General features: G+C 38.0%; 1 protein-coding gene across 4 annotated transcripts in view; it reads left to right on the forward strand.

Annotated features, from left to right (window-relative positions):
* SPPL3 (signal peptide peptidase like 3) overlaps nucleotides 1-22,165 on the forward strand; it is a 121,818-nt gene that overhangs the window by 92,236 nt on the left and 7,417 nt on the right. For all 4 annotated transcript variants that reach the window (XM_070628699.1, XM_070628700.1, XM_070628697.1 and 1 more), the window contains exons 3-6: nucleotides 6,717-6,805; nucleotides 12,780-12,899; nucleotides 13,823-13,901; nucleotides 14,787-14,899. In XM_070628699.1, coding sequence (XP_070484800.1) covers nucleotides 6,717-6,805; nucleotides 12,780-12,899; nucleotides 13,823-13,901; nucleotides 14,787-14,899 — 401 coding nt within the window. The remainder of the gene's footprint in view (nucleotides 1-6,716; nucleotides 6,806-12,779; nucleotides 12,900-13,822; nucleotides 13,902-14,786; nucleotides 14,900-22,165) is intronic.

Here is a 22,165-nt window from a genome sequence, read left to right on the forward strand (position 1 = left end):
GACGGAAAAGTTTATCTTGGGAGCCAGACTCCCTAACAGTTTCTCTAGGGTTGACTTGAGGTAGGAGCAGCTAGTGTACTTTTTAATCTCTGTTTAAGTGTCTTCCTCTAATGGCTGGAAAATTTAAGGCCCCAAATATTAGATATGAGAAGATGCGTATTCTAAAATCCAGGATATTTTAAATTAAAAACTCCCAGGAAAGCCAACACATCAGAATCCTAACCATATTCAGAAGAGGAGTCTTAACCGTGTTTTGGGAACTCTGCCACATGTAAAAATATCCATCCCTTTGGTCTTATTGGGGAATTTGTCATGTATTAGGGCTGCCCTTCTAATGGAGCAGTTTGCTAAAGAACTAATTAGCCAAATTTAAAGGGGACCCCAGGGTGAAGTGTACCTAACCAGTGTTTACTCCACAGGCTTTCCTAGTCAGGTCACCCATTCTAACTGAAGACATAACCAATTGAAGCATCTCCAGCACCAGTAACAGATAAGGGAGTTTCAGACAGTAACTGAAAGCGCATGAAACTAAATGGCAGATGGAGTCAAGCTATTATAGTAGAGGGGCAAGTTTCTTGAATCTGGCAAGAGATTTTGAGTCATATGGATAGGAAACCATGAAGTGAAGAAAAGCATTATCAGTAGGACCTGAGCATAGTAGTTTGGTTAAGAGTCTCTTCCAGGAAGAATTCTGACCTCTCCAGGATAGCATCCTCTACTCTCCTAAAGAGAGGAATAAAACTCAATAATGTTCTAGTACCCCTAGGTACTTAATAACATGAACAAGACATGAAAAGAGGCCTCTCCTTCACTTCAAAATCTGCTCACTTCGGGACCTGAATATTTAAAAGAACTACCTGGAGCAACTTCTACTTCCAAGATAGAGTAACAGGAACTGGATTTACCATCCCACCTGAAACAGTGACTTTCAGGACACTGTTTATCAGACAACAAAGGACAGTGATTCTGAGAGATGATCATTTTTCCAGCTGTCTTAATATAGCACCGTTCCCCTGACCACCACCCAAAAAAACCAAATTCCCACTAACAGACAGTAGAATGGTAGTTACAGAAGCTGGTGGGTGGGGGAAAAGGAGAGCTATAGATCAAAGGGTACAAATTTTCAGTTACAAGATGAATAAGTTCTGGAGACCTAATGTACATCATGGTGACTATAATTAATAATAATTTATTGTATGCTTGAAATTTGCTAAGACAGTAGATCTCAGGTGTTCTGACCATACACAAAAAAAGGTAACTATGGGAGGTGGTGGATATGTTAATTAGTTTGATAGTGGTAGTCATTTCACAAGGTGTATATATATATATCAAAACATCTTGTAGTATACCTCAAATATATACAATTTTTATTTGTCAAAAACAAATAAAAAAACCATTGAAAACAATTTGCAGGTGGTGGTACAGGAAGAAAGATTCTATAAGTCAAAGAGACAGAGCTGTGTGTCCAGAGACACTGAGGCAGCTAGAATTAATAGGACAGAGTACAAAAGAGAAGAGAGCTACAGAGAGAAAACCCCAGAGATGCGCAGATGGACCCTTTGAGCATTCATCAGAAGATTGGTCAGTGCATGCATATGAGGAAATTACATAAGGCTGAAGAAAGAATAATGTAGAAGGATTAGAGGGCAGAGTACCTGTTCCCACCAGCCATATTGGAAAAATTTATGATTCCTGTGGCATTGAGTAGAGTACTTAGAAAGGCCTTACATCAGTAGTAAAGAATAATTACTCTAGACTGAGCACTTCTTTGGACCTGCCTAATAAATCGTAAAACCAAGACCTGAACAAATTAAACTGTTTCCAAGTAACTAACAGCATCCCAGAACAAAGTTCAAGAAGATGTAGAGGAATATAAAAATATCAAGCAGCTGATAGGAATATAAAAATATTGAGACAAGGTAAAATTCACAACGTCTGGGATACAAGCAGAGGTTAGGTAGCAAAGAGGCAGGAAAACAGGAGCAGTGATGACAATAATCATCAAAACCAACCCAGAACTGACACAGATGTTAGAATTAGCAGAGAAGTACATCAAAACAGATATAATTATAACTGTATTTTATATGTACAAAAAGTTAGGTAGATACATGGAAGATATTTTAAAGTACCCAAATCAAACTTCTAGAGATGAGAACAATGTCTGAAACCAAAAACACACTGGATAGGATTGATAGCAATTAGACATTGCAAAAGAAAAGATTAGTGAATTTGAAGGCAAGCAATGGAAACTATGCAAAATGAAGGAGAGAAAAGAAAAAAAAGAATTTTTGATGAAAAGAGTATCGTTGAGCTATCATTGGGTATCAAAGAGCAACCTCCAACGGCCTAAGACTTGAGTAATTGGAGTCTCTGAAAGAGAGAAGAAAGGGAGGCACAGAAAAACACTTGAAGAAATAATGGCCAAAATTTTTCCAAACTTGAGGAAAACTATAACCCACAGATCCAAGAAGCTCAATATACCCCAATCACAAGAAACATGAAGAAAACTACACCAAGACACATCATAATCAAATTGCTCAAAGCCATTGATAAAGGAAAAAATCCAAAAAGCCACCGGTTGGGGCAGAAATGTTACATACAGAGGAACAAAGGTAAGGATGGACATCTGATTTCTCATTGAAAACAGTACAAGTGAGAAGACAGTGGAACAACAGCTTTAAAATATGGAAGGAAAAAACTGTCAACATAAGAACTCTATAGCAAAAATATCTTTCAAAAATGAAGATGGGGCTGGCCTGGTGGCATATTGGTTAAGTTCACTCCACTTTGGCGGCCGAGGGTTTGCTGGTTCAGATCCTGGGCATGGACCTACACACCACTCATCAAGCCATGCTGTGGTGGCATCCCACATAGAAGAACTAGGACTTATAACTATGATATACAACTATATACTGGGGCTGTGGTGAGGGGGAAAAAAAAGAGGAAGATTGGCAACAGATGTTAGCTCAGGGCCAGTATTCCTCACCAAAAAAGAAGGAAGAAGAAGGAGGCAGCAAAATAAAGACGTTTTCAGACCCCAAAAACCTGGAAGAATTCGTTACCAACCAACTTGCAGTACAAAAAATGTTAAAGGAAATACTTCAAGCAGATTAAAAATGGTACCGTCTGGATCTACACAAAGGAATGAATATCACCAGAAATGGTAACAACGTAAATATAAAGAGGTTTTTTTCTTACTATTTAAAACTGTTTAAAAGATAATTGACGGTACAAACAAAAATAGTAACAGTATATTGTGGAGTTTATAGCATAACATGTAAAAGTAAAATGCATGGCAATAATAGTACAGAGATTGAGGGTGGAAAAAGTAAATGTAATCTGGTGTAAGGTTTTTATACTATACAGGAGGAAGTATAATATAACTTGAAGGTAGATTATATTGGTTAAAAATATATAAACTTTACAGCAACCACTAAAATAAAAGAACAAAGAGTTACAGCTAATAAGAAAACAAAGATAAAACAGACCATAAAAAATACTGTATTATCCAAAAGAAGGAAAGTAAAGGGGCACCAAAAAAAAAGATAGGACAAATAGAAAATAAGTAGCAACATGATAGTCTCAAATATAATCACAGCAGTAATCACATTAAATAAAATTGGGCTAAATGCCCCAATTAAAAGGTAGCATTTGGTGGATTGAATTAAAAAGCACGATCCAGTTACATGCTGCTGACAAAGAAGCACACTATAGATATAAAGCCAGAAAAAAGATTTAAAATAAAAGGGAAAAGATACACCTTGCTTACACTCATCAAAAGAAAGCTGGAGTGGCTAAATTAATATCAGACGGAGCAGCTTTCAGAGCAAGGAATATTACCACAAAGAAGACAAACATTTCATAATGATAAAGGTGTCAGTTAAGCAACAAGATACAGTACAGTCATGCGCTGCATAATGACATTTCTATCAACAACAGACCACATATACGATGGTGGTCCCATAAGATTAGTAGTATATAGCCTAGGTCTCTAGTAGGCTATACCATCTAGGTTTGTGTAAGTACATTCTATCATGTTCACACAATGACGAAATCACCCAACACCACATTTCTCAGAACGTGTCCCCATCGTTAAGCAATGCATGACTGTAGTCCTAAAGGTTTATGCATCTAATAAAAGATCTTCAAAATACATGAAGCGAAAACGGATAGAGAACTTCAAAGAGAAATAAAATAAATCCACAAGCATAACTGAAGATTTTAGTACCCCTCTCCCAGTAATTGATAGAACAAGTAGTTAGAAAATCAAGGATATAGTGGCTTGAACGGTATTCTCAACCACCTGACCAACATTTATAGAATACTCTATCCAACAACAGAAAACTCATTCATCTCATGTGAACATGCAACGTTTACCAAGATAGAACATGTTTTGGGACATAAAACAAGTCTCAATAAAAAAATTCAAGGCATACAAAGTATGATCTCTAATCTTTATTAGTTAGCTTGAAATGCCATAACAAAATACCACAAACTGAATGGCTTAAATGCAGAAATTTATTTTCTCACAGTTCTGGAGGCTAGAATTCCAAAGTCAGGGTGCCAGCATGGTTGGGTTCTGGTAAGGACTCTTCCTGGCTCTTAGATAGCTGATTTTTTGTGTCTTCACATGCTCTTTCCTCAGTACATACACATGGAGAGAAAAAGCAAACTCTCCGATACCTCTTCTTAGACAGGTACTAATCCCACCATGAGGATCCTACCCTCATGACCTCCTAACTCTAATTACCTCCCAAGGGTCGCATCACCAAATACCATCACATTGGGGAGTTAGCGCTTCAACAGATGAACTTTCTAAGGGATACATACCTTCAGTCCATAACAGATCACAATTGAATCAAATAAAAAATCAACAGCAGAAAGATCTCTGGAAAATCCCCAGATATTTGAAACAAAACTAACACACTTCCATGAGTCAAAAAAGAAATCAAGAAGAAAATTGGAAAATATTTGGAATTAAAAGAAAATGAAAAAGCAACACACCATATTTATAGGATGCTGCAAATGTAGTACTTAGGAGTGAAATTACAGTTCTAAATACCTATATTAAAATAGAATTAAAAGGTGTCAGTGATCTATCTAAGCTTCTACCTTAAACTAGAAAAAAGAGCAAATTAAACCCAAAGTAAGCAGACAAAAGGTAAGCATAAAAGTCAGAGCCAAAATAAATGAAATAGATTTTCTCTGTTGTTAGAGAAAAATCTGTGAAACCAAAAGCTGATTTTTTAAGATCAATAAAATTGGTAAACCTCTAGCCAGACTAATCAGCAAAAAAAGACAAAATTAGTATCTGGAATAAGAGAGGTGATTTTACTACAGGGATAATAAGGGGCTACTATGAACAACTTTATGCCAATAAATTTGATGACTAGGATGAAATGGACAAATTCTTTGAAAAAAAACAATCTGCCAGAGCTCACTCAAGAGGAAGTAGATAACCTGAATAGCCCTGTATTTATTAAAGAAATTGAAAATTGCCAGACTGATCAGATGCTTTGCCCATTTTTTAATTGGGTTGTCTTTTTATTATTGAATTGTAAGATTCCTTTATATATTCTAAATACAAGGCCCTTCAGATGTATGATTAGCACTTATTTTCTCCATGAGTCCACCAACAAATCCAAGGTCACGAAGATTTACCCCTGTGTTTTCGTCTAAGAGTTTTAAAGTTTAAGCTCTCAAATTATTTAAATGTAAATTAATTAAAATACCGAATTCACTTCCTCAGTCACACTTGCACACTTCAAGCATTCGTGTAGCTAATGTCTACCATGTTGTTCGGTACAGATACAGAACGTTTCCTTCATCGCAGGAAGTTCTTTTGGACACATAAACCCCTTTAAAAGAACACAGTAGTAGAAAATGAGTTAAGGACTTGAACAGGTAGTTCACAAAGAAAGAAAGAAATGGGCAAGGTCACATGCACAAAGTTGTTTAATAGTTAAAGAATTCTAAATTGGGACAGAGAGAACGTTTTGGTCCCCCAGATTGACAATGACCACACCCTTCAGATCTTGACTGGGAAGTCATGCCCAGGGGGCCTGCTTAAAATTTCAGACCTAACCTTTTCGTTTCCTACTTTTTCTCCTTAACTCTGACCATTAGTATGCTATATATTTAACTTATTTTTATTGTTTATTTTCGGCCTCCCCCCCTTTGACTGTAAAACCCACGAGAGCCTGTTTTACTCACTGTTTATTGTCCGTCCGGTACCTAGAACAGTGCAAATTAGCAGAAACTCAGGTATTTGTCATTGCTGAATGGAGGCTGACGAGATGTGGAGAAACAGGTGCTCTCATAAACTGCTGTTGGAGGGTAAATTTTTTGCCCTTTTTGGAAGCGGTTGTGTGGTATGTGAAAGTCTCAAGATTGTGCTTGCCCTCTGACCCAGCATTTGTCCTTGTAGGTATTTGTCATAAGGAAGGGAGTAAGGACGTGCACAGGGATACTGCTGGAAGAGTCAGTCACAATGGAATGCTTTTACCTGCAGTCAGGAAAACTCTTTAACTGACATGTTGGAAGGAATGTAAATTGTTTTTTAGAATGTGTCAAAGAGAACTCTTTTGCAAAATTATTTAAAAGAGATCTTCCTTTCTTTCCTAATGCCTAGCATTTTAAAATATCGTGTCGTTACTTTTCTGACCTACTTCTTTCTTAAGTGAAACTAAAACTTACCTGTACAATTTTTTCCACAGGTCCCTTAATATGGACTTTGAAAATCAAGATAAGGAGAAAGACAATAACAGTTCTTCTGGGTCTTTCAATGGCAACAGTACCAATAATAGTAAGGCTTTTTATGTCAGTTAACATTCATACATCTCATTTTCTTAATTTGAGTCTTTCTGTAACACCAGTTAATAATTTACTGGGTTTAAGGATTTGTGTTTGATATAATAATAAAATTTAATTTGTATGATATAATTTGTTAAATTCTTATGTTCTGAAACTGAGCTACTGATTTCTTGTATACTGCTTTTAACTCATGCCTGGAAGCTTGCTGCTGAGACTCTCTATTTTCTTAAAGATAAGCAGGATAGATAAGTATCTGCCTGCTTGTAACTTCATGTAAATCCCTTGGTGAGGTTGATAAATTTTGTAGGTGTTGATCATAAATTCATTCAGTGACCCTTAAAGATAACTACTTGAAGTACTTGTAAAACTGAATATTGTGAGTATCTCTTCTGATATTTAAGATTTTATAAAAATATTTGCTTTAAAAAAAATAGAAGTGTGCTGCATGGCCAGTGTTCAGCAGCATTATTGATAATAGCTAAAAAGTAGAAACAACTCAAAGATACATAAACTGCTAGTTAATGGCTAAACAAAATATGGTATATCCATACAATGGGATACTATTCAGCATTATAAAGAATAAAGTACTGGGGCCAGCCCCCTGGTGTAGTGGTTTTTCGGCATGCTCCACTTTGGCAGCCCGGGTTCATGGGTTCAGATCCCAGGCGTGGACCTATACCACTCGTCAGCCATGCTGTAGTGGCAGTCCACATATAAAGTGGAGGAACATTGGCAACAGGTGTTAGCTCAGGGCTAATCTTCCTCAGCAAAAAAATAAAATACTGATACATGCTACAATGTGGATGAACCTCAAAACATTATGTTAAATAAAAGAAGCCAGACAGGAAAGACTCCATGTTGTATGAGTCCATTTATATGAAATTTTCAAAAAGGCAAATATATAGAGACAGAAAGCAGATGAGTGGTTGCCTGGGGCAAGGGATGGGAAGGAGAAATTAACTGTAAACTGCCACAAGGGATCTCCTTGAGGTGTTGAAGATGTTCTAAAACTAGAGTATGATGATGGTTTCACACTGGGTAAATTTATGACCCCCCAAAAAAGTTACTGAATTATACCCTTAAGACGAGTGAACTTTATGGTATGCAAATTGTATCTCAGTAGAGTTAGAAAATTGGTAATGCTTAGTGTAAAAAGAGGATTGAATAGAATAAAGGAGACTTAATTTGATAATATTAAGAGATTGATGTTGGGTATCTTCCATGCATTCCACATTCTATTAGGTATTTTGAAAGATGCAAAGGTACGAGAGCTGGTACTGAAGCTGTCATGTAGGCAGTGTGGCCAAAATACTTTCCAAGGTGTTAATAAAGTGCTGAGACAGAGACAGCAAATACCACTTCCCATCCTAAACCTAGAGCAGGTACCTTTTCTCACAGACCCTTACCACAGCCTCAGAGTCCTGAACAAGCATCTGCTATCAGTAGATACAGTAAGCACTAGAGATGAAATCATTTTGACATGTGTACCAAGAGAGTGAAGAGAAAGGCAAGTTGGGGTGAGCAACAGTGAGTCAAGTTAGTAGGAGACTCTTTGCTAGAGAAGGAGAGTTTGACTTGAAGCTTGAAACAGTGAACTTGGATTGGTGGAGAAGTCATTCCAGGTGGGAGGAGCATATAAGAGCAGGCACAGAGGAGAGAATGAGCACGACTTATAGGACAGGTTAACGTCACCACCTAATAGGGAGGAAGTGCTGGGAGTCTAATACAGAGTTAGAGAGAATACTGATGGAGGGAGGGTCTGAGAAGTTAAATTAAAAAGAGATCACTTGTATCTATTTCAGTTTCTCTGGTTATTATAATCCCCCTTCAACTAAATTATGCTTGCCCAGTTTATTGTGTTTTATTGTCCCCAGCAGTGTAACGTGGGTATAGTAAATACAGTAGGTAGAATCGTTTAAGTATAATGAGTCTTTTCTTAAACTTATGTCACAGATCCTTGATGAGGTAAAATACCATACCAGTAACTTACCAGGAACTAGGTAAAACCTAGTGTCAATATCCGATTTTCAAGTTAAATTATTACATAGCAGCTTACCTTCTGTCAGCGTTTTCGTCCAAATCATTTTGTACTCTTGAAACTCTTTAGAAGTCCTGTGTTATATAGCATATATATGAATGATGTACTTAAACCAGATTACAAATCTGATATACATTGCACATCACAGAAAACTAAGAGAAATTGATACTTTGTGTCTAAGTACCATTTTATCCTCAAATAAGTAAATGGTTAGGTCAGTCCATACAGTGGAAGGAAGTTACCTGGTAACATCAGTTTTTTGCTTCTCATTTCTAACTAGCATCTAAAGAGTGATAGATGGTTGTTTAAATGATCATTTTCTTAAATCCACCTCCTGTGTTGTGCTAAATTAACCTCAGCAAGTATATTTCGCGGTGCCTCATCTGGACCATGGATACCAAAAGGGATAGCACAGATTGGATAGAATGCAGCCCACGTCCACATAATTAGGAACAACATAATGAAAGAAATAGTCGTTGCAGAGAAGGCCAGTAGCTGATTATGGAGTATGACACCATTCCAGAGAAAAGGGATGGCATGGAAAATGGGATACGTTTATCAAAAATCAAAGAAATAGTAATAGCCAGAAAGGTGAACAGAGAAACACAAGAGATTGTGTAGGTGCTGAAGAGATTGAAGTCCTGAACTATCAACAATGTAGAATAATTAGGGGGAAAGTTCTAAGAAAATGAAGGTGTGAATTTAGTGTTAAGGTTTTGACAAGAGTGTTCTAAACTGATTGAAGGAGAAAGCGAGTAGAGAGAGGATTTTTAAAGGATGCAGTTGCCTACTCCCAAAATAAATAACAATCAAGGGACTTGTGAAAAAGATTGAAGAATGAGTGAAGTACAGCTACATTAACAGCACGGATGTTTCTCACAGTGTTGAGCAAAAGAAGCCAGACACAAAGAAATACATACTATATAATTCAGTGTATGTAAGTTCAAAAACCAGGAAAAATAAATATTAGTATTTTGGGATGCATGCTTGGGTAGAAAAATAGAAAGTAAAACAAAGATGAAAGTATCGTAAAAGCCAGCATAGTAGTTCCCTTTGGGGGAAAGAGAAAGAGTGATTGGGAGGAGCACAAGAAGACTTCCGGGCTGGGCACGATTCTGTTTCTTGACCTGGATGGTATTAGCCACATGATGATTCATTGAACTTGACATTTTTGTTTCATATACTTTTCTGTATGTGTGTTATGTTTTGCAATAAAAAGAGTCAGAAAGAAAGTGGATGGGAGGGAGTTCCCTCCAGGTCCTCTCAGTTTTCTCTAACCTTGTTCTAACTCCTGTCTTACCCCTACATCTGCCCCAAGAAACCTACATAGGGGTATTTTTCCCCCTAGCACATCAGTCCTTCTTTTAATTAGTATTAAGTGGGTTTAAAAAAAAAAAAAGCCACCCCACTCCCAGTATCTGACATCTTCAAGTCCTTTACTAGCCTGCCCATGTAATTTATTTGAACTCTGAAGATTACTGGAGGTGTACTGTTGGAATTCTCTTCATTAAACGAGATAGACATCTTAATCTCCCCACCTAGACTGTAAACTCCACAAATCTGGAAATGACTTTTTTGTAAGCCCTCCAGATTAACTAGTGTGTGTATAACAGGTGTTCGGTAATAGTTAGTCAAAAGCATGCTTCTCTCAAGGAGGTGCAAAATCAGTAACTATCTTAACAGTTACCAGTAATACAATGGTGTATTGCTCAATGTCTCTTTCATGGCCAGACATATTTTTAGCCTGCAGCTTTGTTCACTGAATGCTAAAAATATCATCTCTGTACATAATTTTTAATTCCATCACCATGCCTATTTCTTATGTTGATTTTGGCTTTAAAGATAATGCAACTGCACTTAAGTCCTCCCAATTTTGGCTGCTCTGTTTTGTTTTTAAGTCACTGGAGTCTGGCTAAAATTTCTAATTAGTTGACTCCTTCCCCTTTGGGACCATTATCTCCAGACCTTTAGGAAGTGCAGTATTGAAGTCGTGCGTGTTATTTTAGGAAGCACAGTGTCATCAGCTAAAGGAGGTTCACTTGCCCTGTGCCACTGCTGTTGGGTGAGCTCTCTGGGGCCTCCTGTAGAACTGATGGGAGCATACCTTCTGGTTTAAAACCTGTGCTTTCAAAAACTGAAAATCCGGACATTCTATCTAATATTCTAGAAAGATTCTTTGTATTCAGTTTTGCATTTTAATTGCAGGCTCTCCTTCTAAAATTTAGATTTATTATAAATACTTCTCATATACCCAACTTGCTGTAAACAGTTGTCATTCTAGCCAGCTATTAAATTTTTCTGTCCATTTTTTAAACCGGTATAATTAATCTGTAGACTATATGATACTTTGTGTTACAGAGGGGGAGTGTGGGTGTGTGTTTAAGATTTATAGACTTTTTTAAAGATTTGTTTCTTACCGTATAACAATCATTTATTTGAGAAACCATCATTTTCTGTTGTGAAAAACACCTGAAGTGAAGTTTCCTCTATTTGAACTATTGTAGAGCACACAGATTATTTAGGTGAAATAAAAGATTCCATAGAGTTTTGTCTTAAAAATGTTCATAAGACGCTTTAACATTTACCTCCCCCTAAAATGGTCCATGGGCCAGGCTGATGGGTCTGACTGTAGTTCCAGACCGAGCTCTTCACCAGATCATTTCTGTTTATCTTGACAAATAGATCACTCTTCCTAAACTGAATTACCCTATTCCTAAGTGAATTATTTGACTCATCTGCCCAGCCAATAAGAAGCAAATTGTTTTGTAGAAATGTTTAATAGTTTATTTCACCAAAATCCCTAAGTAATTCTCTTGGGGAGAGAATTTCAATACCGAGCAGCAATTTTAAATGTTGGTTGATGATTGCAACCCTTTGTGTCTAGTTATGTTCGTCTTGGTCACGGTCATGAATATATTTTATTCATAGCCTTAATTTAATGAAGAGAGACTTACTTCTAATATTTCTTTATGCTAGGTTGTATGAAAATTTCTTCTTTGGTTCCTCTCACACACCTTATGATATCTCAGCAGGGTTAATTTGAAAGTAGGTAGCACACAAGATAAAATTAGTAATTTTTTCCTTTCATTCAGTGGTTATCAGATTTTGCCATGTTTTTCTTCTCTACTAAATAATCTATTAATGTTTCCCAACCCTGGATGCAAAATAAAATTTTGTGGGGAGTTTTTAGCTGAGCCTGCTGTAACCCCCAGAGGTTTCAGTTTAATTGATCTGGAGTTGGGCTTAGGCATTGCAATTTTTTTAAGTTCTCCAGGTGATTCTACTGAGTAGCCAAGAATTGAGAACCACTGTGCTAAAACCTGTTCTATTCCAAGAGAGTGTTTTCCTCCATGTATTTCCTATTTGTGCCTTAAAAGTGTTCCCATAAAATAATTTTTCTGATTTACTGTTTTCAGATATGTCTTGTTTTCTCCCCTGCCCGCCCAAGTCTCTCCTCAGCTGTTAGCAACAATGGGGAAGAGTGAACTGAGTACATTAAATCCACAGATGATGAGAAATTATTTTAGTCAGTGAGTTTATACCACCTTTTACCAAACCTATACATAACACTACAAATGTATTCAAATTGACTGATCTGAATTTGTACTACCTTTTAATGTTCTTGATTTTTTTTAGTAGGTGGTGGTTGGGGATGGTGGGGCACACCCTGTCATCCAGATGGTTAGCACCAGGAGGTAGTAGAGGTCAAATCAACAAATATTTCTTGAGCAACTACTATAGTGAAGGCACTCTGAAGAGAGCAAGGAGCTCATAATGTCATTGGGAAGGAATCAGAGGGCCTGCATAATCTGTATCTTACATGCTAATTCCTGGAACTGTCTGCATTTAATGAGTTAATGTATCTAAAGCACATGGGCACAGTGCCTGTTACATAAATTGTTAATCTGTCCCATTGTCTCTCTTTCAGGTATCCAAACCATTGACTCTACCCAGGCCCTGTTCCTCCCAATTGGAGCATCTGTCTCTCTCCTAGTAATGTTCTTCTTCTTTGACTCAGTTCAAGTAGTTTTTACAATATGTACAGCAGGTAAATGAGTTTCTCTGTCTATACTTAACAGTAACCTAAAAGGAAGTTTCTTCACCTTTTTTTTAATCATTATTCAAAATTTGAGTCTGGCTTTTTCTCCCCCCTACTCCTCTTTGAACCGCTTGATAACATATATCATCAGTTCAGACCTGCCAACACATTCTGAACGAAGAGCCGGGGGTTTGAAAACTCCTGAGCTTTATGACACTTAAAGCAAGATCTCTTTGGCTGTGGCTCCTTGTCTGGTAGGCTACCAGAAGGTCCAGTTTGCCAGAGTGGTCAATGGCACCCCTACCAATGTTTCTGTAGATAGAAACATTGATAGCTGATCAAAGTAATTTAACGGTCAGCTCTCTGATCAGTTTTCAAGCTAAATGATGATGGAAGTGTATAAAATATCAGCGAAATGCTAGACTTGTTAGGACATCATGCCCTGGTCCACTGTTTATCTTTTCTTGTTGAGACAGAAGAGAATGAGAAAACCTACCTATGTTTCCTCCTATTTCAAATCAGGTCCCTTTCTTTCTTTCTTTTTTTTTTTCTGCTTTATCTCCCCAAATCCCCCCTGGTACATAGTTGTATATCTTAGTTGCAGGTCCTTCTAGTTGTGGCATATGGGACACCACCTCAACGTGGCCTGACGAGCAGTGCCATGTCCATGCCCAGGATCCAAACCCTGGGCCACTGCAGCAGAGCGCACGAACTTAACCACTTGGCCACGGGGCCGGCCCCAGGTCCCTTTTTTTAAAGAGGTTATCTGTACAATACTAAAGGGAGATACTTTCTTCCCTAGTTAAATTAATTGTACTCACTTTGTCTAGAAAGGCATTCTAGGCAATGATTGTTTCCGTAAGTCATGCCATTTTTCTTATAACTGGTGAAAAATAAACAACAAAATTTAACCATACGTTTTCTTTCTCTAGTTCTTGCAACGATAGCTTTTGCTTTTCTTCTTCTCCCGATGTGCCAGTATTTAACAAGACCCTGTTCACCTCAGAACAAGTAAGGACTGAGGATTTTCCTCTAAATCATAAACTTGTGTATGTTTTTCTTATACTTAATAGTATTATTAGGAGTCTGAATTTCTGATATTGACTGGAGCACACAAATGCCAGAAGACTGGCAAGTGAGATGTTTGATCTTTAATACTGGGAGGTAGTACTTCCTTTTGTATCTTTTCATAGCAGAGGAGATATAAACAAATCTTAGGCAGTCAGAGTCATTGACTGCTTAGGTTATTAAAAGATGACCAGTTTTATTTTGAAGCATCGTTTTCATTTCTTTACAATAATGGTTGACTCAAACATTCTTTGCCTTTCATCTTTGGTGACCTAGAATATGTATTAGCCACTTAGATTTAATCCCACTGTTCACACCGTAACCCCCCAAGCCATTGCTCCATAGAAACAAAATGCTTTGTTAGTGGAGATGCTGTGTGCACTTAGGAAGCCGGTCACTTGGGGCAGCTGATTTTCCCAGGAACTAGTGATAAACCAAATAGGTTTACCATTGTACAAATATTTACTCATCTTTGCTAAATGAATTGAATTGTTGACTTTCTTCATTTTGTTTTCCTCATAAGAATAAAATTTCCCCTATACTTAGATTCTCCGAAGATTGATATTGTCACTTTAAACTTACAAACACCCATGTTGATAATTTGGGATAAAAAGTACATTATCAAATGGATGCAGAAGTATACTTCCTCTGAGCTTTCTACAGCTTACTCCAAAGAGGTTTGGATATTTTGGAATTCTAGGTATCTGAGTGTTGCCTACTATTCTCAGCTAGCCACCATGAGCTCTGATCATGAAGAACCAAAGGCAAGTTTGGTTATTGAATATAATTGACTGCCCATTAGTCCAAAGAATGTTGTGTGTTTTCTAGGATTTCCTTTGGTTGCTGTGGGCGTTTCACTGCTGCTGAGTTACTATCGTTCTCTCTGTCTGTCATGCTCGTCCTCATCTGGGTTCTCACTGGCCATTGGCTTCTCATGGATGGTGAGTAACTAATATGTGGCAAGTTGAAATTTTAATATAGTTTATAGTTAAATTTGTCTTCCTTTCCTCTGCTTCTCTGTTTTAGTAATATGACTTCTGATTACCATGAATATTAGGTATCCAAAGATGGTGTTATGTATCACTGAGTTTTTTATTATTTTTATCCACATTCTCAAGATTTTTTAATTTTATTTATTTATTTATTTTTCTCCTTTTTCTCCCCAAAGCCCCCCACTACATAGTTGTCTATTCTTCGTTGTGGGTCCTTCTAGTTGTGGCATGTGGGACGCTGCCTCACCGTGGTTTGATGAGCAGTGCCATGTCCGCACTCAGGATTCGAACCAACGAAACACTGGGCCACCTGCAGCGGAGCGCACGAACTTAACCACTTGGCCACGGGGCCAGCCCCTCAAGATTTTTCAATAAAAGCTTTTTTGAGATATAATTCACATACCATATGATTTACCTATTTAAGTTTACAATTCAGTGGTTTTTAGTATAGTCACAGAGCTGTGCAACCATCGTTACAATCAGTTTTAGAGTATTTTCATTAGCCCCCCTCCAAAACCTACACCCATTAGCAGTCGCTTCCCCATTCCCCCCAACCCCAGCCTCAGACATCCACTAATTTACTTTCTGTTTCTATGGATTTTCCTCTTCTGGACATTTCACATAAATAAAACTATATATGACCTTTTGGGTCTGCATTCTTTCACTTAGTGTAATGTTTTCAAGGTTCATCCGTGTTGTAACCTGTATCAGTACTTCGTTTCTTTTTATGGCCAAATCCTGTTCACTTGTATAGGTATATCAACTTTATCCATTCATCATTTTCCACTTTTTTTGCTATTATGAATAATGCTGCCATGAACATTTGTGTGCAAGTTCTTATGTAGACTGTACTTTCTTACATAAATTGGATAATACTGTAATACAATACACATGTTATATATAAATATATGTGGAATATATTATAATATGTCATGTATAATATGTGTTATATGATATGCAACAGACTCCTTTTATGTAATGATATAAATACATGTGTATATCATTACATAAAAGTGTATCATAGCCTTTTTTAATAGTTCCAGAGTATTCCATTATGTGTATGTTATTTAACTGCTGCTGGATCCTTAGATTGTTTTTAATCTTTTTCTATTATAAGTAACCCTGAGGTAAACATTCTTGTTCCATCTCTTGGACTGCTCGGCCATACTACCTCACCTCTTGTTTCATTTCTTGGTATGCATGTCAGATTATTTACTAAGAGTATTTCTAAGATGAATTCCTACATATGAAATTCCTGGAACAAAGAGTTTTGTATTTAAAAAATTTTATATCTATTACTGTACTGCCTTTCAGAGAGGTTATAGCAGTTTATGCTCCTACCTACACCATATGAGAACTTCCCTTCATTGATGATGATAATGATGAAATAATAACAATAATAGCTAACATTTATTGGGTGCTTTTTATGCATTGGGTACTGTGCTGGGTGTTTTACATAGATTATCTCATTTAATCCTGAAAACAACTCTTTGAAGTAGGTACTATTATTGTTCCCATTTTACAGAAGAGGAAACAGGTTCAGAGAAGTAACTGACTCAAAGTCAGAACTCCTGTATATTTCATACTGATTATCAGAACACCTTAGAGGGACATTTCCAAAAGTCCCCCATTATTCTTCTGTTCTCTCCCTTAAGACATTTTTTTTTAACTTTTCTTTATTTAAGACCCATAACCATCTCTACCTCCTTTTTCATTCAGTCCTTACTCTCATTTTCGTAGTTCACTTCATCTAACTGCTCTGCCCCAGAAAGTCTATTCAGCTTTTCCTTTCTTTTGGTGTTTCAGAAGGGAGGGAAATTAAAATACAAAAAGTCAATTTTAGGGGCCAGCCTGGTGGCACAGTGGCTAAGTGCGCACATTCCACTTTGGTGGCCTGGGGTTCGCCGGTTCGGATCCCGGGTGCAGACATGGCACCACTTGGCAAGCCATGCTGTGGTAGGCATCCCACCTATAAAGTAGAGGAAGATGGGCACGATGTTAGCTCAGGGCCAGTCTTCCTCAGCAAAAAGAGGAGGATTGGCAGCAGATGTTAGCTCAGGGCTAATCTCCCCCCCCAAAAAAAGAGTCTATTTCATACTATTTGTAATACTATCTAAAGAATTTTTAAGGGAGGAATTTGAAAATTGGAGATGATAGGTATGGATTGCACTTATTCCTGTTATCCATTCCAAGCAACCACGAGGTTAATCAAGACTTGGAAACAGCTTTTTAGAAGCAACTGCCAGGTCTCCACTCCATTCTGCCAGGCACTGCATCCCTGCAGGTCAGAGGCTGGCTCGGCTACGGTGGAGCTGTCATTCAGTGTTGTCTAAGCACAGAGCCACCCAGAGGGATGCTTATGTCCATGCCTCAAGTCGGGAGTAGCTGACTTATTCACGCAATTTTTAAGTACCATGGCAGTAGGGTATATATGCTTTCTAAGACTCATGTTAAGGTTGCTCAGTAGTATTTGGTACACAGTTTGGAGTTTTTTTAGTGGTATTTTTATGTTTACAATTTTTCTAAAACGTTTGCATCAAAAATGTGAACTACCTCAAAACAAAGGATGTTCTGCTCATGGTCAAATAGGATAGAATTTGACAAAAAGGATTTTAAACTGTATTGTCTTCTGTGATCCAGAATTAGTGATACAATCTTAATAGGAAATTTTTTAAACCTTAAGGAAAACTAAAAACTTATCCTTCTGTTTCTGGGATTTTTTTTTTCCCTCATAAGTTACTTTGACCAGTACAAGGATTTAAAATTTGTGCCGAGTTAATTAGCGAAAAACTCTGAGAAACTGAATGTTATGAGGGAACAAACTATGGAGTGGATTGCAAGCTCTGTGAAATTATGTATAAATGACATGTTATTTTAATCAAAGGTGATAACTACAGAAAAAGCACTTTTAACTTGTGAAACATACAATATACTTATTTTAAAAGTATATTTTTTGCTTAAGACAACATTACAGGATGGATCAGTGGTTGCCGGCGGTTATGTGGGATGGAGGCGTGACCGCAAAGGAGCAGCACAGGGGCTTTATTGGGGCGTCACAGCTGCTCTCTACGCCGAGTGGGGTGGTGGCGGCTCTCCAGATCTATGCGTGTGTTAAAAGTCATAAAACTACCTCTAAAGAAAAACTCAATTTTACTGTTTGATAATCTTAAAAATATTAAACATATATATTCATAACTTTGTGAATATAATTTATCACAGTTGTTGTTCAGTGCCTTTTTTGAGTGCCTGCAATATACCAGGCATTGAAACTCAAAAGCACTTCCTTGAGGCTGGAGGTCAAGTTGCCCTTTAGACTTTCATACAGACTCAGAGTGGGAAGCCAGGGGTCAAAATCACTAGTGCCTGGTCTGTGCGCTAATTCCGCTTTGCTGATTTCTGACAGATTTGGCGTCTTGTTTTGGCACCATACATTACCTCATAGGAGACGTTTACTGTGATGCTCTGCCTCAGCACTCGAGCGTCCACTGTGCATATAAACGTTCTGAGGTGCAATGTTTAGAATTTTCAAGTGTTTATCAGAACTGCTAAATTCCCCAAATCGATATCAGTACTTTCAGTGTTCTTATGGATTCGTGCTTGGTACCTCACTGCTTCTGGAGGTTGATAAAGAATAAGTGGAGGAAAAGAAATTACATCTAAAGTCACACGAGTTTCTTGACTTGCATAGAGTAGAAGGGTAAATGCGTATTTTATATATACTAGGTATGAAGAGTGATGAAGTGCAGGTATGTGGATTTGACCTTTCCTGGGATTAACTCGGTGTCTGCAGAAGAATCGTTTGTTACCTGCTAAAAGTACTGTATAAATTGAGCATGTAGGTGACTTTGAAAGACTTTAATAGAGCCTAATCGTTTTTAAAAATATGTATTACAGAAAAGTTAAGGAGTCTTGATAATAATGACTGGAGCAGAGAGAGTAAATATTAGTCCACATCGGTCCCGTAGCTGCTTTTATGAGTATGTCCATCCCATCTCGTCTAGTCCGGAGCTTTCTGATGAGGAAGCAAGCAGCACAGACATTTCTTCTCCGCTTCTTCTGAACAGAAACTCTTTAGAAATGCTGGTTAGTTGGTTAATATCTAAGGCAGATTGTTTCAGTCCCTATGCATTGACTGTGTGGACGACTGTCAGCTACGTGGTCTTAAGAGAAACTCTGATCATGATGTCCTTAAATGACAGGCCACTCCTGTAAATGAAACGTGTAACTCCACCTGTGGTATGTGTTACGTGAAAGGAGACAATGAAAGCTCCAGGTGCTGCTGTTTGAACTAGAGTAGTATAAAGCAATAAGCACCTAACCAGGACCGATTAGTCTCGGCACTAGCAGACTCAAAGTCCATGTGATGACAAATAGTATTGAAGCTGCCTTGAAGTCTCTCAGCCCGCTGGGTGGTCTGAGGTTCTCTGTAATCCCACTGCTAACTTTGGTGGCTCTCCTTTCATGGAACTCTTTATTCATGTGTCCAGACACACATGACACTATTTACAGGTTTTGCTAAAGTTTTTAAGTTTACAAGCTGCTGACCCAAAAAAGATTAGATGTCTCTCAAAACAGCAAGCAATGTGTTCTTTATACTCTCATCTCTACCCTACCCGAGCGCTGCATAGAACAGAAAAATACCTATTTACCAGTAGTACGTCACTAAAAAAGCAAAAATTGGCATGATGGAAGGTGACATTCTTTTCAAGATAAACTGATTTGCACAGCCCTGTGAAACACATGTTTTAGAGCAAGTCAGCTGAATGTTCTTCGTTGTACTTCTGCAGCAGGGGCAGCGACAGGCTTACTAGACTCCCTGAAGCCAGAAGAATGAGGTAAGCAGCTCTTCTGTTTACCTCAGAATTATTTCTAGACTACAGAGTCAGGAGAACATTGGCCATAAAGGACAAACTTTATTTTCCCAGAGACCACAATTCACAAATACATTTCTGGGAGCCAGCCCCTTGGCCCAGTGGTGAAGTTCACGTGCTCTGCTTTGGTGGCCCAGGTTTCGCCAGGTCACATCCTGGGTGTGGACCTACGCACTGCTCATCAAGCCATGCTGAGGCGGCGTCCCACATAGAAGAACTGGAATGACATACAACTAGGATATACAACTATGTACTGGGGCTTTGGGGAGAAACAAAAGGAGAGGTAGATTGGCAACAGATGTTAGCTCTGGGCCAATCTTCCTCACCAAAAAGTATACAAAAAAAAGAAAGAAAGAAATAATTTTTGTTGTGAAATTCACCTAATAGTTGATATTTTTTTCTGAGTGTTCAGTGAGACACCCCTAAACCATAACTGGCCCTAACTAGTAGACTTTTACACCATTTTCTCATTATTGCTATTTCTCAATATCTACTTGCCCAAGAATCTCTTCTTCCTACCAGTTTGTGCTGGTTGAACTGCCCTTGTGACCAAGTATAGAGTTTTTCTTTAAAAAAAAAAAAAAAGGAGCACTTTTGAGCTTTTTAGTTGGTTTTTCAGATTAGTGTTTGATGTGTGTTTAATTTGTTTTCTGTTATTAGAGAAAATGTCGCTTTCTAGCCATGGTTCTGAAATATGTTCTTCTCTGGCATGGAAATTGTCTTTCCACACTTCTCTGCAGAATCAGAAATCATCTTGTCGGCAGTGATAATTTGGTAGTAGAGTTTTTAAGTGAGTGTTTCTTAATTAAAGCCTGTTCTTTGAAGTTAATTTAGAGTGAAACAGATGATAAATGTGGTTGTTTTAGGGCAAGTCATGGAATATATTTTCAGGGTTATGCTAAGAAGCATTAATATTAAGAGGAGACTTCAGAGTTTTCTTAAACTAAATCTAGAGATCTTTTATCTACTCTGTTTGATCTGGCAAATTAAGCTTTTAAATTTGGGAAGGCTTGAAAGAATGTGGGCCATGAGTGGTGTGGCGATGTTGGCTAAGAGCTGGTGAGTCCTGTGCGCACCCCGCGTTCCAGGCTTGTTGAGTGAGGCTCACAGTCTGGGTCCCCGCTCAGCTCCAGCCCCTCATCTTACAGCACTTGCTACTACCAGTGATGAGAAAACGTTCAGTGCCAGAAATCCAGCGATGGATTTTTTTTCTTGTTTTAAAGTGCTAGACTCTGGTGCTTAGTCCACATAGGGCTTAGGTATCTAGAGATCCTTTATCTTAGACATGAGCCTGCTTAAGACCTTACAGGTTACAGAATCTTTTTCAGGAAGATTTTAGCTCAGTGTGGTGTCATGGCTTTATCCCTGGCTCTGCTGGTTGTGGAAGACGAGGTGATACAGAGATTCTATCAATAATAGATTGATGGAGATTATAGCTGAATGGCTAAGGTTTATAATTTACTTCCCTAACACTTTTGGTTAGTTTACATTTAACCCAAAGTTAAGTGTATTGGTAAAGCTATTAGGGGAGGCCTGGGAGTTTCTCAGGCAGCTTGCAGCGAGGGAAGGTTTCACCTCTCTGCATTTTCACTTGGAAACGCCCTAAGGAGGAGGTAAGATATTTAAGGGTTACTTGAATGAAAGAATGAAGAAAAAGAGACAAACTAGATGAACAGTTGAGAATGTGTTTCGGGGATATGAATAGCTTATGGCAGTACTCATTTGGGGGTGGGAGTGATACTCATTCAACAAACATTATTAAGAACCTCTCGGAAATAGTTGAAAGGGATGCATTCTGCCTCTTCAAACATGGAACTTAGAGTACAGTGGGGAGACTTGCTCAGCTTAGATGGAAAGAAGGAGTAGGTTGAGGATTAGGAACAAAGGAAGACAGAGTCTAAGGCCGAGCCCATGTGGCACAGGGCCATTGTGTGTGAGTTGTGCCCCAGGCTGTGCGACTTTATAATTGGACTGGATCCATCAGAGTAGGGAACCTAGCAACCTTAAGGCAGAAAATGATTGAACTGATTTTTTGACAATGGCAGTGAAGAGTAAGTGGAAAGAGACAGAGAGAGAGAAAGTGGGAAAGGACACACATCAAATTAGGAAGTGTGGGGAACCATGTCACAGGTATGCATTAACAGTAACAAGTAACACTAATGGCTGCAGATTGAGTGTACAGGATGAAAGACTGATAAATTGAAAATGAACCCCGAGTTTCTTGTTTGGAAGATTAGGGATAGAATGACATTGTCTAGAGTCATGGAAAATTCTGAAACGGAGCAATTCTGTCTTGTCCATATTTGGTTTCCACCCCGGTTGGGTAGGATTAGGATAAGATGAG

The sequence above is a fragment of the Equus przewalskii genome, chromosome 7 (genome assembly GCF_037783145.1).
Source record: "Equus przewalskii isolate Varuska chromosome 7, EquPr2, whole genome shotgun sequence".
In the NCBI taxonomy this organism is placed as follows: Eukaryota; Metazoa; Chordata; class Mammalia; order Perissodactyla; family Equidae; genus Equus; species Equus przewalskii.